We start from the raw sequence: 15,999 nt of genomic DNA, 5'->3' as shown, positions 1-15,999 counted from the left end.
GCCCGCGCAGTTTTTCACCAGTTTCTCCTATCAATCGTTAGAGATTGTTACCTAGTTGTAAATTGAATTTCACCGACATTCATATACATGTTTCAAAAATATTTTTCACGAACAATGATTAATAAAACATGAAGAATCTATCGCAATTGAAGTTGTCGAAGATGAAATACGTTTCTACGGTGTACAGTTACAGTTTTATCAATTTCTTTACGAGAACAAGCATATAGATACAATATCAATCATAGTGTCCGTTCGTCTAGTGTATTTTGTAATTTCAAATAAATTATTGAATATTCTAAAGATTTTATCAGATGATTATGTTAATTATTTTAACGCTTTTATTAAATAATTAGATTTATGATATTTGCTGCGATTAAACTTGGTCAGTGCTTTTTCACTAGACGAACGGATACGAAGAATCAGTTCGTCTAGTATATTTTGTAATTTCAAATAAATTATTGAAATAAATATTCTAAAGCTTTCATTAGATGATTATGTTAATTATTTTAACGCTTTTTAATAAAATTATTTGATAATAATCAGATTTATGATATTTGCTGCAGTTAAACTTGGACTCCAAAGTCAGTGCTTTTTCACTAGACGAACGGATACGAAAAGTCATTTCGTCTAGTATATTTTGTAATTTCAAATAAATTATTGAAATAAATATTCTAAAGCTTTCATTAGATGATTATGTTAATTATTTTAACGCTTTTTAATAAAATTATTTGATAATAATTAGATTTATGATATTTGCTGCAGTTAAACTTGGACTCCAAAGTCAGTGCTTTTTCACTAGACGAACGGACACTATGATTGATATTGTACATACTTGAATCGATGTCATTGCTATAGTTATCTTTAATATGTACTATGAAACTTATATTGAGAATAGACAGATCGGTTAACGTTGATGCCGCAGAACGATGGACAGAAGAACGCGTTGATATTTTCACAATAATGCTCAACATTTGATACGTAGGTATAGAATAAAAGGTATCAATTAAGTTGACGAGTGAAAAGGGTGAGATATTATAACAGCCAGCATGAAACATGTTAATTCATCCAGAACGTTGCATTCTTTTTGCAACGCGTTTCTCCTGTCTGTCCATCAGAACAAGAGGAAACAAAAGGCTATATCCGTTTCAGGATTGTCCTGTTGCTCGTGTCACGGATGAATTCGTTAACGAGTGGAGGCTCGTAAATCAAAATTGCCGGATCTGCTCGGCCCGATATGTTAATTAAATGCTCGATAACAGAAATTACCCGTGGCAACTCAGCCATCGTCGTCCGGCTTCACCGATACGGGCGCACGGACGGGATAAATAATGTTTCGCGACTAATACAGCCTACCTATCCAAGTACATGTATCGAGAGAGCACATGCAGCCGTATCGACACGTTTCCCTTTTTCTTCTTACGTATCTTATTTTCGCGGTGACACCAGACAGCGTGCCAGCTCGGACCCGTTTTCGTTTCGCGCGTTCATGCAAGCTTCTCCGGACGGCACAGGCTCGCAACTTTGCCTAAGTGGATACACGGGTGTATCGACTGGTTTCGAGAGGAGCCTGCATACAAATCAGTTGCAATTTATCCAGGGACGTAACAATACCATAATCCTTCGTTTCCCGCGTCGGTCCTCTGTGTAAATAAAATACAATTTTAACGCATAAATTAGGCTTCTGTGTGATATCGTGCACGTACTCTCTCGTAAAAAATACTTTCTATTTCTTTTTCAATACCCTCGATTTTCGTCTATCTCGAACGACTAGTTGATTCCTCTAGATTCTAGATTCACGAATTTTTTTATCTACTATTCCACTGACTGGGTTAACGTTAGAGATATTAAATAATCGCTGTTTCGCAGTCTGCCACGCGAGAACAAGATGACAGAAGGAATAAAGCTAAATAAAATTAATACGTAATACGGTCACGTCTTCGTAACAGTCTTATTAATCGGCACGATTCTTCCGATTCAATGGAAGCGTTACATTGAACTAAAGGTCAGAGAACTACGAGTTCATATCGATACGAACGATTATAGGTATCTATGAAGGAACGAACCTAACGTGATTCATTCGCGCGATGGTTAAAACTACTCGCGACAACGACAACAAGAATATTTGTAGTACTTTATCCGGCACAAACCGTTCTTCATCACCAGTGCACAGTTTGGATGTTTGTCGATGCACTTCGTCGTCTCATAGGCTTCTGAAACAATCAATTATTCCACGATTCGTTAATAAAATAATTAAATCGAAGTGTTAAAGTATTAAATTTGAAAAATTTGACATTGGAACTGACTTTTCGGTGGCTTACTCGGAGTTGGGGGGTCCTTTTTACACGGTTCTAAGTCGCATTGCTGCCGCTCTTTCGGTCTTGTAACTTCGACGCAATTCGAGGTTGTAACCCCCTCAAGGATGCATCGAACCAGTCTACTTTGAATTCCGGTACCGCACGTCACCGAACACTAAAAACAAGAAAGAGTAATCGGAATTGAAGTATCACTTTTGAAAGAATTAACTGCGATGCTGATGCAAATTAAACTGAAAAGTCTCGAACAGTATAAACTACCCAGGTATTGTTATGTCACTTTATGCAAGGAAGCTAAAAAGATGCTGGTCTTCGAGGACGATCGTAAATTTACACGTCTTGTTCGCGAATTACCTTCGACCAGTCCGAGGTGAACCATGTTGGCGAGCAATCGGTCGCTCTGCATACTTGCTCGTTCGCCGGCCTCGAATCGTTGCAGTTGTTCCCTGGTAAAACGACGAATTCGTTGTTCGTCCTTGCCAAGCAAAGGACTTCTCGATACTGGACACCCACTCCGCAAGACACGGAACACTGAAACCATATTTGTCCGACACGGTCATTCCCGGTGGAACACTGGCGCTACCAATGATTCATAGCTTCGTATTTCATGTATCATGTTTTGTTAGAAATATCACTAACCAATGACCATGGTCCTGTGAACCATTTCGCGCCATCGCAGTTGGTCCCTTTTCCGAAACACTGTCTCTCCGTTTCCGGTCTGTCTTTGGGATTGCAGAACAGTTCGCTACCATCGGCACAAGCAACCTGTCTGCTTTCCACTCCCCTACCACACTCCGCGGAACACTAAAGAAACGAGAATAAAAAAAAAATATTAACCCGATCGATTTAGCCTTCTTTTCTGCGGTTCGGCGTTCGAGTAATTGATTTTACCTTGGACGACCACTCGGAGTACAGCCAAGGAGCCCGTTGGTCCGCACCTGCCTGCATACATGGTGCAGACTCACAAATCTTTTGCGATTCCGGCTTATTGAACGCGGGACATGATTTGCCAGACGTGATACAAGTCACTGTTCGATTTCGAATTCCTTTTCCACACGTTGTCGAACACTGGAATCATAGAAGCATAGTAGAAATACTACAATTTATATAGTCACCACTAAAAAGTTGATATTTCTTAAGATTTTCCAATTTTCCAAGTGTAAGATTATGCTATTTACCGAACTCCAAGGGCCAACGTCCCATCTGGGTGTGTCGTGCTGCGAGTGCATGTGCCTCAATTCCGGACTGTTCGTGCAAGTCGGTTTCGTACAAGTTTCCATGGTCTTCAAGTCCGGTGGTTGAACGCACGCACCCGCTGCGACTCGCATCGTTAAATTTGCGTTCAGTTCCTGTACGCACTCTATTTTTCGCGTCCTAGTACCAATACCGCAGGTGACCGAACACTCGCTCCATGGTTCGCCTCTCCATCTGCGACGAAACCGTATGGCAATCATAAATTCGTAAATACTGAATACTAATTAGAAAAGGGAAAAGAGAATCTATTACCTGGGTAAACAAGGGGTTTCGTTACAGCGCAATGGAGGGGGTTGTTGAGGCTTTCCCACGTTACGACAACGTTTGTCATTCACGATCATCTGATTGATTTCGCGAACGCACTTGAAGATCGCCGTTCGGATACCTGAAGAAAGTTTAAGAGAAGGTTTAGAAAATTTAACGATTTTCCAAAATGATAATTAACGCGTTATTCTCGAGGTATTCTCGCGAGTCAATTACCGTCCTTGTCAGGAATGAAAATTAAGAAAAGAACACTGACAGCCGGTGTGACGCGACGCGACGTTATCTCTGCTCGCCCGTATGAGCTGTCAGTCTAAATGAAAAAAAGTCAGTCCAAGACTTGTTGACGAAGCGGCATCGGACACGGTCCTCGTGTGCAACGTGCCGACGCGACGTGAAAGAAGATTCAGGAGACGTTCGTTGGAAAATAATAAACGCAGACATGGCCACGGATGTCGGGTTTCCTGTTAATAAATTTCGTGAATTGTATGCCACTTCCGGGACAACGACAAGCGAATCGAGCGTTGTAATCTCACGAAACAACGATAATACCGAAGTACCGAAACGAACTCGTCTCAACCGACTTCCCACGCGTAGCTCGATTACCACAGTCGGCTCTTAGGACCAGCTCTAATTGTCTGCACGCTTTTTTTCTTAATTGCTCCCTCTAATTGCCGTGTCCGAAAAATCGGGGTCGCCGTTCGACCGTGTGGGATGATCGCTCCGAATGACGTAATCATTCGAAGATCGTTCAAATAATGGTAGCAAGAGAGTTATGCTATAAAAATCTGGTACCTCCTCCGCATTCCTTCGAACAAGGAGTCAATCCAAACACCTTCCACGCGAATTTCAGTCGTTTCTTCTTTTTCGGTTTCAACTTTGGCTGATCACCGGCCATCACCGTGGTCGGCAGATGTTTCATTTCTTCCTTTCGTCCTTTTTCATGGACTCGCACTCGGCTTTGATCGTGATTCCTTGGTGACGCGTCGATCTTCTGATTCGATCTGTAGAAACAAATCACCAGTTCTGACGAGTCTTCTTTTGCATCAGATACGGTTGAACATAGATAATCTTAATAAAACGAAGAACGAAGAATCGTATATTTACATTCTGTTCACTGGAACAGTAAGAGCCACTCGAGCATCTGAATCAGGAATTTCGTTGCCACGATCGATGGATCCTGTAAAAATTTTGCTCGTTTGCTGAATATGTACCTACCTACAAAGAATATTTTTGCCTTGAAAAAAGAAATGCTCGACCATAAAAGTATTACCTGTCACGTGAAACGGTGGTGCTATCATCGCCCTTCCATTTGACCCGCTCTTTAACGGCATCATATACTTGTAAATCACTCCTGGGTTCATTTCTTGCGCCAAAATCTAAAGAAGTTGAAGAATTTGAAAAATATTAGTACCACCAAGAAAGATCGTCAGACAGTTCGAATAAAATTGGAACGAGTTATCAGAGATGTGGGTTAGTGATGTTTTCGTGATTGAGTGTAGGCCTACCTCTAAATGTAAAGAATCATTCAGTGGCCCGGTCGCCACGATGCACTCCATACGATTTCTGTCACCCCTCTGGTATGTTAACGTCGTGCCAACCGCTTTATAAGTGCCGCTTGGACTGTAAGCCACCGGTCCATTCAGTATGTAGCTACCGTTGCTGTCTCTCAAAGCTAACAAATGAAATTGTTTGTTAGGAAAGGATATCGAATATCGTGAAAATGATAAAAAATTAGTAGCTAATTTTGAAAATGATTGGAAAATATGTACCTAAGAAGTTGCTGCTGAAACGTAATTCAGATATGTTGAGAGACATGGCACCTTTGGGAATGGTGGTTACAGGTTGATGACCCCTAGGCAGGATTGGTTCCATAAAAATACCCTCGTACAGTCTACAACCTTTACCCTGGCCACCGCAGACACCACAAGCGTCCATGGTGACGCCAGAACCCACCACGCCGTCGCAACCTACCGGCTGAAAGAAGTAGCAGAAAAAAGAAGGAAAGAATTTTTAAATGATTTCTCCGCTTGTCGGGAAGCAATTTATCGCGTTCATCTGGCGATAATGAATCGGGAACCGATGGAAACTATAGAGCAAAGTGTAACAATGGTAAAGAAAAAAGAAGAATGGATGAGGTAAAAGGGACACGGTTAACCAGTTGCATCGACGATCAAACGGTGTGTAATTAAAAACGTGCAAAAAAGAGAGAAAAAGTATTGCGAAGCAATTTGAGCGATCGTATCGAGAAAGAATCGCAATTAATTTCCGCCCTGTTGTACGAAGTAACAACTTATTGTTAGTTATTCATGGTACCTTGCATTGTCCAGCGACACACAGCCAACGTTCTGTACGTTCCATAGAAATTCCTGTATTATACCCACGAAGATTTGGTGCGTCGCAGGGTGTGCCGTCCATTACTGCCGGTTCAAGCGTTGCGTAAAAACGCTCGCCGACCGCACGGCAATTGAGCGCGCAAGAGTTTGGTGCTGAGCAACAGTAATTACGCTTAAGATACATACATACATACACACATACATTGTATACAATGACATTTTAGGAAGGAGACTGTGAATCGTACGATTTAACACACGAATGTTTAAAGGATTGTCTTGAAATTTTGAAAATAATGTGATTGCAATTACTCATATGAATCGTATACAGGGTGTCCCGGCATCGGTAGTACAACCGAGGAAGCGGGGATTCTACATGAAAAAACAAATCGAAAATAATGAAAAAAAGTTTTTCATTTGATGCTTTGTTCTCGAAAAAATCAGTTTTGAATATTCAGCGAGTACACTTAACTATGTTAGATGGATGGATCTCGATAGAAGTCATATGTCACTTGTAAGTAGTACTAATATCATTAGTATCACAATTAATAGCACAATAGGCAGCATTTCCAACAATTTTTGCATTAATAAAGTAAGTTAGTAACTAAATTACATGTCTTATTTTCATTTAAATCCACTCTGAATCCATAGGTAGAAATAAGTAATACAGCACACCATGTTAATACTACTTATAAGTGACATATGACTTCTATCGAGATCCATTCATCTAACATAGTTAAGTGTACTCGCTGAATATTCAAAACTGATTTTTTCAAGAACAAAGCCTCAAATGAAAAAATTTTTTTCTTTATTTTCGATTTATTTTTACATGTAGAATCTCCCCCTCCTCGGTTGTACTACCGATGCTGGGACACCCTGTATGTACAACAATAACATTAGGTATGGGTGTTTATATAGGACAGAGTTAAATAACTTCAGTACGTAGCAAGGTAAGGTAATTGCAACGCGTCGCGCTTTAACGCTCAGTTGGCGCGCAAACTGTAAGACGTGGCTTTAGCTTACCGTCCAAGAACGGAACCCAATCGTAGCTCTCGCCCTTGTAGTTTCTTCCGTTATACTTGGCACATTGTTCCGCCCGCAAATCCTCCGAGAAGTTTGGACATTTCTGTTACGAAGCAACGACTTAATTAAAGTTCTGGTAATTAAGGATCGATCGTTGAGAAAGGTGTTAACCGGTCAATTCTAATTGACACTTTAGATCTCGAAGTTGTTTAAACTTTAAAGGGTGCACACGCTAACTCACGATCAGTCAAGTCGAAAATTATAGACATATTATATGTACCTATAAATTTGCATAGTAATATCGCTATGCGCATAATGTTAAACTTCATAACATTCTTTTCGCGAATATAAAGCATTTGAATTATAAAAGGTTAAATTAGCAGGGAATTCCACTCTTTTATGATGAATTTCGGTGATCTCAGAAAGGAGCGTGTACACACAGAGTCGAAAGAACACAGTGAAACGCGAATACCAACGCGTACGAGGAGAAGCGTTACCCCAGTAATTTCCGGGTGGAAGATTAATTACGGGCCAGTAAAACCGTGAATAGTCTCTCGTGTTTGTAAACCTCCGTTTCCGAGCGAAATCTAGCCGAGTTGTGTTGCCTCGAGGGAAAAAACTGTTTTTACGGGTAAATTTTTTTTAATTGCAATCCTACGTTTCAACGTTGAAATTAGCAACGGTGGAGTCTTCATAAAGAGACAACAACCATATTAATTTCGCGAGTTAAAAATTCTTTAAATTGCATTCGTTTCAAACAAACGAGTAGCTAGTTGAAACATGTTTTACAATTAAACATTTACACACTGGTAAGATTTTTAAAAGAAATTTCATTCGAAGCCGAGGGGCCTCGAAATCGATCGGGAAATGTTGCTTTCGTTCACACTGTCTTTACGTTTGTTAAGGTCTAATTACCGCCAGCTTGAACCTGTACAGAGGGCAAAGCCGTTCATTATTAACGAGTCTTTGACTCTGCAGGTGGTGATTATTCTTATGAATTTTAAACGACACCTCGTATTCGCGAACCAGCTATATAAATTGCCGTCGTGCGCATCCTTAATTGGCCACTATGATGATTTGTTCGTGTACTCGTGACGTACCGTCGTCGAAAAGAAACCCTCTGGCAATCTATGTATGGTATGCATCTACTGTACATATTACAAGTACATACATATAGCGATAGGTTAGGAATCATTTTGAAAGCTTCAATGTGCAGTGTTCAGTGTTTACTGTTAAGTTTTCGACATTTCCAAGGCTATCAAATTAGATATAGAATTTATTAAGATTGTTAAGCTTCTAAAAATGTTTCATTTCAAATATCGAAGTGATTAGAAATGGACGGAATTAAATGCCCATCACGATGTACTTGTATGTCTGCTTATAACCCGATGATAAATACACCTACTCGCGTCCAGCGTGTAAACGCACGCTCCTTCTTTAACATTCTCATCGCCGACCAATGTTTCATCGACGCTAAGTCACTGACACCGACTTTGACCGATATTGTGCATTCCCTGGCATACGTACACGTAGGGAACAAAGTGTGCGAAAGTATGAACGATTCGTAAGAAGAATGAGTATGAAACGTGTATAGAATCAATAACTGACTAGAATCTTACGTTTCTGAATTATTAATACCGATTACTGTATACTGTAGAATAAACGAAAACAGTGAAATTCAAATTTTTCTCTATCATTTGACAATGTCAATTTTAATTATCCTGATTATATACGGTACAAATTGCCGTAATTCATTCTTCATTGCTATTCCAATACAAACGTTAATTCATCACTCGTCTAACTAGCTGATACAAAGGCGTAAACATATTGGTTGGCATTGATTTACCTGCATGTTGCACGTGTGGTATCTCTTGTATGTGCCAATGCAAATGGGTCGCGAGTTGCTCGTACCGTTCTCCGTGATAATGCTTCGTTTCCTTAAAAGTCTCCTGGAACAAATCGTTCGCATTATTCGTACCCATTACCTGTACACTGTAAACAGAGTTTCATCTTCTTTCCACGACTTTCACGCTAGTTAAACGCATACCGTCAAGTAGTCGGTCCTCCGGATTAGTCAGCCCATGTAGAGGATATTGATGACTCTTACTACTGTTGTTGCTACGCGGTAACAGTTACATATTTATGAATTTATAAGTTTTCTGCGTCAAAATCAACCTTCAGAGTGTAGTATGTGTTAACTGTAGATAAATTTTTAGGAAAGCTTAAAGACTCTTCGAGAAAAGATTTATAATTATTGTTTATTGTTATTGTTTATAACATAACACGTGACGCATAAAACAAGTCTGTAATTTATGGACGGTAAGATTTTGTTAACGGTACCGAACGGGTTCCGATCTATTTTACCTTCGATAAATCCTGCACGGAGTGAAGTAATCGCGCAGGTAGCGTTACAAAGGTGTAAATGTCAGCAACGATAATGAGTCTCTGATGGTCGGTGAGAAGCGTTCGCGCGAGTTGTCGGCGTAGCAGCGTGTAATTTTCCTCTGCTACCGATCCGCAATTTGCTCGATACTTACCGTTTGCCTCTCCTACGAACGTGCCAGAGCTTACGATCGATCCAAGGGTAGAAATTTCACGGAAGAAACAGATGCAACCGTGAGTTTCTCTACGAAATTCTGTCTATTAAACTTCCTACCGTATAGATGTTTCGTGAAATCGTGAAACGACTGATCACGATCCAAGGATCCCGCGAAAAGTTAACGGTACATTATGAAACACGCGTGTATCGATCGATTTGTTGCAAATATTTCGTCTTCTACGATATAATCAATTACAGCATTTAATCGCTTCATTTTAACATATCTATTATAATTGCGTTGGGCTAATATTTTACCCATCGATAAGTTTCCGAATGGCCCCACCAAAATTCAGAACTCAGGTTCGGTATATAACCTAAATTGGCTACCAGAAACCGATGAAAATTGGTTTCAGAGCTGGATGTCTTACCGTTTGTGAGATATCGTGGTAAGAAATTTTTATACAATTTTGGAACTACGTTTGCGCTATTCGATACTGAGCATATGTTATTCTATACTGCGCATGCACAGAACCTAACCTAATCTAACCTAACCTTATCACGATATCTCGAAATCGGTAAGACATCCAGCTCTGAAAGTCAATTTAGGTTATATACCGAACCTGAGTTCTAAATTTTAGTGTGACCATTCGGAAACACAGCCAATTCAGTATCTGAAAATAAATGTTTACTGTGTTTTACTTACTGGTAGGGCACACACTCGCGTGACTGAGACTGAATACCCGTGCCACAAGTTCTAGAACACTCGCTCCAGGAACTCCACGGTCCCCAGCTTCCTCTTATCCGATTGTCCCGGTTAAGACCGAACTGTGTCTTCTCCCTCAACATATGATATACCTGTAAACATGTTTCAATGAAGTCAATTATAAATCTCTAAAAGAAAATATTGAATTGATTAATCACTCTAAAGTAATCTAATAATAAGTATTCAAATATTTGGTACAGCCCAAAATAAAAGCATTTGAAGACTATTAGAATTATTCGCATTGAAAAATTATTCAGAGTTATATGGCCTTAGGTTGACGAACAGAAGTTACACGGCGATCTAATGCTTTATTAAGGGAATGCGACCCTCTGTAGTCAGACTCGCGCAACCGGCTGAATAATGAAGGCACATTTCAAGATTCTCTCCACGATGAACGATCTTAATCTCATTGTCCCGAAAGCCTTTCAAAGGGATTCTTACCGGCGCGACGTAACGAACATCTTTGCGACGGATAAAATGTTCGCCTTACACGATAATGTTCGCTACAAGCACAGAATTATAAATCATACTGGTCTTCAAGAATTCATTCAGTTTCTTGGAATTACTAAATAATTTTTGAATTTAAAAAATTGATGAGATGAGAATACTTTGCTGGGTTACTAGAAAGCCATGCTGCTTGTTAAGAGAACGATTGAAATTGATCGGTCAACCAATAATTACAATTAACTGGAACGATCGTTTAAAGAACATAAGCTTAATCGACGATAAACCCCGTTATCCTGGTTACCTTTGAGGTCAACAGGTTGTCGTGAAATTCTCGAGATTCTGTGCCGATTAACTAGACCAATTACAAATAGCAATTTGATAATTAGCTATATACAACTGAACGAAAATATGGATTCGACTGAGAATCCTCAATATCTTCTTCTCTACGTCTTTTCTTCGACCAGGATTTAAAATATTCAATGTCGCAATATTTTCGAAAACAAACGATCCATTTAAACGCAACTGTAAAAAGTATGATTGCGTATACAATGTTTGCATTTCGCGTTGATCGTTTGCTCGGCCTTGGGGATGCTCTCGGCTCGGATGTAATTTAGGAAGCTCTTCCAGTGTCAATTAATTATCTTCGTCGTGCCACCCAGAATAACGTCTACGTAATTGCTTATTAATTCCTGTAAGTGGATTAAATTAATATGCACGGGCCGGTCGTACATCGAGGATAAAATATCTTAATGGGTAAGATAGCTACGATAACGTTATTATGGACGTAAGTTAACCGGTATAGGAGTTATGGATCAAATTACTTTGAAAATCCGACTTGAACAAGCTACCTCGCTTAATGAACATATTCCACTGAAGCTGGAAAGACGATACTTGGTCGAATATCGATACGGAAAATTGGTAAGATTCTCTGCTTCAATGTTTCTCTGCCTGCGTATAATTAACGAACAAATCTGTGAGCTAATATCGATGGTAAATGGTAAATGATAAATGGTAATTAGTAATTGAAATTGTTCACCTAATTTTGATCTTAACGATACGATTAACAATGGGAATCTCAAACAATCAATGATTCAGTGATTAATCAATCATGATGGCGACTTACCTCAATGGGATACTTGTCAGGCACGTGGGTAGAGGAGACACTCGCCGCGGTCAGCATTGTCAAAGCTAGAATCGATCTGAAACAGAGATTGCGAAGATGCCTTAATTAATCCGACGTAATGGAATGCAATTTGTTATCATCGTTGTCAATCTATAACTGCGGTTTTCACGAGTCGCCGTCGACTGTTGAACCCGAGCCAATTATCTTCTTATCGCAGCAAATATCTATCTTTCAGCTGCTTCCATCGCGTCGGGTTAAACATTTCAAGAATGCGATAATCTTGCTCGCAAGACTAACAGCAAACATCGCCTATTTTGACGATGTTAAATATTTACAGCCTCGAATAATTTTGTTTCTGAATCATCGGATTCGTTGATTTATTCACCAGTTCCATCCTCGTAAATTATTGCAGAGATCAGCGTGATCGATACGAAATATGAAATACGAGATACGAGTGGCGAGTGTTTAGTGTTGCGATCGAATCGTGCCTCTGGTCCGAATTAAAGTAACGATTAATTGAATCCGCCCGATGATTTATTCCCCTCGAACGAGATATTAATTTAACATAGATTCGTGCGAGGTATATATGGAAAGGCGATCAAGGATCTCGAGGTTACCAAGAAATTCATGGTATTAATCTGTAGTCTGTAGACAGAATTAAACGCTGGTCTAGATAGCGATGGAAATCTGCTGTAATCTTTGCCCTTCTCTCTTTATCTCTGTTTTCGAAGCAATTTCTTGGCGAAACGAACAGCCAAGCACATGTTCTCGATCATCCAGCTTCTGCACCGGATAATCGCTTTCATGGATTCTTAGAGTTCTCGATTTACACGTTGCGAATCGCGTGAACGCGTCTAGGTACAGTATATCAGTAGAGCGTGCAGGCGCCGCTACGTTTTGCCACGGTAATTATTAAAACTGCACCGAAGATGCATGTCCGATCGCAAAGCGGAGGGTAGAACGGATAAGGAAAAAGAGCCGTAGAATAAGAGGGGAAAGCAACGAAGCTGAATCGAGTAAACTGTGCCACTAAGCACTAATAACGTTTCACTTGTTGCGTTTTCCTGGAAAGCTTAATTAATCATTACGTCTCTGTACTGCGGAGGAAGAAACGGAGGAAAATAAAGAGCAACGGAGAAGAGCAAGGAGTAAAGGGAAACGGACCGCCCGCAAACCGGCTGGTGACTGAAGTAATCGCGCGTAATCGCGCGAGTAAAATGCGCACATGAAGCGCTACGGATGTAACGTGGAATGTAATCATTGTTTTCATTAGCAACGGTTACAGGAATTGCTTTAATTACTTTACTGGTTCCAGCAGTCTCGTTTTCTATAAAACACGAAAGGTTAGAGGAGGATCGTGATTTTCAAAGATAAATCCTGCTGCATGTACAAATATTGTTAAGAGAGTGAGAAAACATATGGGGAGAATCAGTAGCGCTTTGGTCGTATCAGAGACGGTGATAATTCTCGCAACGAACGAGAATCAGGCGGACAGTTGTGAAAAGGAGAAACAAGAAGGTTAAAAGCTGGAATCAGAGGAACGGTCGAACGATTTTACGGCGATCGCGCGGTCTTCTTGGCCGTTGCAAAGAATCGCGAGGAACACGTGTTTGCCGTTGCGGCTGGACACGATTGCTCTCGAGCGGATAAGCGTAAAGTTGCAGCAAGTGCGATGCTTGATCGCTTAGCTCGCGTGCACTGGCCACCGAGAATGAAAGCCATCATCTCCTTCTCAGACTTCTTGGGCATAGCGCATGCCGAGACGCACAGTCTAGCCTGTCGTCAATAAATAACAAACTACACCCCGGCTGTAATTCACGATAATCGCGTTTAATGAAGTACGATACATGTTTGTTTACGAAGTGATTGTCGTAATAAGAAGACAATCAAGCAATGAGTAGGAGTCGTAGATTTATTAGTATCGTTTTAATAGTGTCGTCTATGCAATACGAGTATGTACTCTGCTGCTTCCGTGTTATTCTATTATTGTTTCACAGTGATGAACATTTTTGCATACGTCCACACTAATATCAATTTATTAGAACAAAGAAAGGTCAAACTTCGTTTTAGGGGACCAACAATTTTTGGTTTGTAGGAGAAAAAGGATTGATATTTTCTCTAGTTTAATATGTAAATTGAGCAGTTTAAATAAACTCGTAAGTTAGTCAGGATTCACAAAGTATAATTTATTCACTGTATACTCGTTTAATCGTAAATCGCGGAACCACGCCGTCGTCCAAGAATGTCGTGAATCTATCTATCGGTCTAACGTCTGAATTTGCCTCGGACGCGTTACATGTACAATATCAATCATAGTGTCCGTTCGTCTAGTGTATTTTGTAATTTCAAATAAATCATTGAAATTTTAATTTATTGAATATTCGAAAGCTTTTATCAGATGATTATGTTAATTACTTTAACGCTTTTATTAAATAATTAGATTTATGATATTTCTTGCGGTTAAACTTGGACTCCAAAGTCAGTGCTTTTTCACTAGACGAACGGACACTATGATTGATATTGTATACGACATATACCCTAGTGGTAGGGAGCAAAGAAAGTTCGGGAATATTCCTGAACCTATCGATGACACAGTTTTATGCTTACAAGTTAAGAAATATCAAATCTTATAGTTTTCGACCTGAAACATTCGAAAGTGCAAGTTAAAAGTTTAGGAAACCACTTGTTCGAAAGATACGATTATGTGAAAAAAGTGTATTTAGCGTACTTTGACGAGTTACTCCGACGCCATATTGTTTCTACGCATTCTCTGATTAGTTCGCTAAAATGACTGTAACTTCCGGTTACATTATTTAAAAACATGTTACTCCTTGATCGCTGCGATCAAAAAACACAAGAGGTATAATATCACGTCAACGAAATTTTGGTCTAGCCTGACCACACCGTGATATACGAACCAATCAGGAGATGGCTAGAAGCAATATGGCGTCGTACTAACCTGTCAAAGTACGCTAAATACACTTTTCTCAGATAATCGTATTTTTTAAACAACTGGTTTCCTAAACTTTTAACTTGCATTTTCGAATGTTTCAGGTCGAAAACCATAAGATTTGACATTTTTTAACCAAAAATTGTTGATCCCCTAAGACGAAGTGCAGCCCAAAGAAAAATGTTATCCTAATAGAAAGCAAGATTTTGTTTCTTCTACCGTAACTATCTCTTTCTTTGTCGATATCCTGCGTTAGCTGTTTTTTTCATAGATGTCTTTCATTCGTGAAACTGTTCGACACGATACCCCAGGGCTGTCGTCAGCTGTGCTTGTCCTCTCGACGAGGATATTCTAGCTGTTAAATAGCTCGCCAAGGCATTCTCGCACTCGCGTCTTTCTTGCCGATCAGTTTTTACCATTCTTACGCCAATGAAAACAAGACCGACATTGTTTATCGGCAGCAAGTGATGTACACCGACTGGCACGATAGTAAAGTCGTAACGGTCCGAAGATACGAGGCTCGCTATAAGCTCGATATGTTTGCAAACAAAAAAGGTGAAAGCTGTTCGTTGCGTGGAAGCGTGCGAAACACGGTCTGGTTCGCATTTCCATCCCGTTTTCCACGGCCCTCGCGTTCTTGCAGGAGCGCGTAATAATTTATTCGATAGTAATATTTCTCCGGGATTTCACGAATCCCTGTTGAATCCCCGTTGCTTTGTCGAGCGAAATTAATTGTAGCCGGTGCAACGATCCGATAATGATCCCCGCGAGACAATGACTGTGCCCGATTAACGCTCGACTCTCTCGGAGATATTTCATCACGAGGCGAGTTAGGGTCAGTGAACAGCAGGCGGAGGATGGGGTGTAAATACCCGGATTCATCGGCGACAAGTACGAATAATCCGTGAAAACGATATATGTCAGCTCAGAATTCATCTCCGATTCGAAACATTTTTTTAAACATTTTATCCTACGGGCAATACTGTGTAAAATA

The 15,999-nt window shown here is 40.0% G+C and overlaps 1 protein-coding gene across 5 annotated transcripts in view; it reads right to left on the bottom strand.

Annotated features, from left to right (window-relative positions):
* Positions 1-755: 755 nt before the first annotated feature.
* Positions 756-15,999, bottom strand: part of LOC114871773 (thrombospondin type-1 domain-containing protein 4-like) — a 47,767-nt gene continuing 32,523 nt past the window's right edge. For all 5 annotated transcript variants that reach the window (XM_029178108.2, XM_029178106.2, XM_029178107.2 and 2 more), the window contains exons 3-19: positions 12,056-12,131; positions 10,426-10,577; positions 9,030-9,132; positions 7,184-7,286; positions 6,144-6,316; positions 5,600-5,804; positions 5,336-5,502; positions 5,101-5,206; positions 4,935-5,007; positions 4,623-4,831; positions 3,819-3,951; positions 3,491-3,740; positions 3,204-3,380; positions 2,952-3,116; positions 2,667-2,843; positions 2,304-2,469; positions 756-2,210 (exon numbers count right to left, since the gene is read on the bottom strand). In XM_029178108.2, coding sequence (XP_029033941.2) covers positions 2,095-2,210; positions 2,304-2,469; positions 2,667-2,843; positions 2,952-3,116; positions 3,204-3,380; positions 3,491-3,740; positions 3,819-3,951; positions 4,623-4,831; positions 4,935-5,007; positions 5,101-5,206; positions 5,336-5,502; positions 5,600-5,804; positions 6,144-6,316; positions 7,184-7,286; positions 9,030-9,132; positions 10,426-10,577; positions 12,056-12,131 — 2,551 coding nt within the window. In that variant the 3' untranslated portion in view covers positions 756-2,094. The remainder of the gene's footprint in view (positions 2,211-2,303; positions 2,470-2,666; positions 2,844-2,951; positions 3,117-3,203; positions 3,381-3,490; positions 3,741-3,818; positions 3,952-4,622; positions 4,832-4,934; positions 5,008-5,100; positions 5,207-5,335; positions 5,503-5,599; positions 5,805-6,143; positions 6,317-7,183; positions 7,287-9,029; positions 9,133-10,425; positions 10,578-12,055; positions 12,132-15,999) is intronic.

Source organism: Osmia bicornis, chromosome 13, assembly GCF_907164935.1.
Source record: "Osmia bicornis bicornis chromosome 13, iOsmBic2.1, whole genome shotgun sequence".
Lineage (NCBI taxonomy): Eukaryota > Metazoa > Arthropoda > Insecta > Hymenoptera > Megachilidae > Osmia > Osmia bicornis.
The sequence above is the reverse complement of the archived record's forward strand: the minus strand, read 5'-3'. Positions and strand labels throughout refer to the sequence as shown.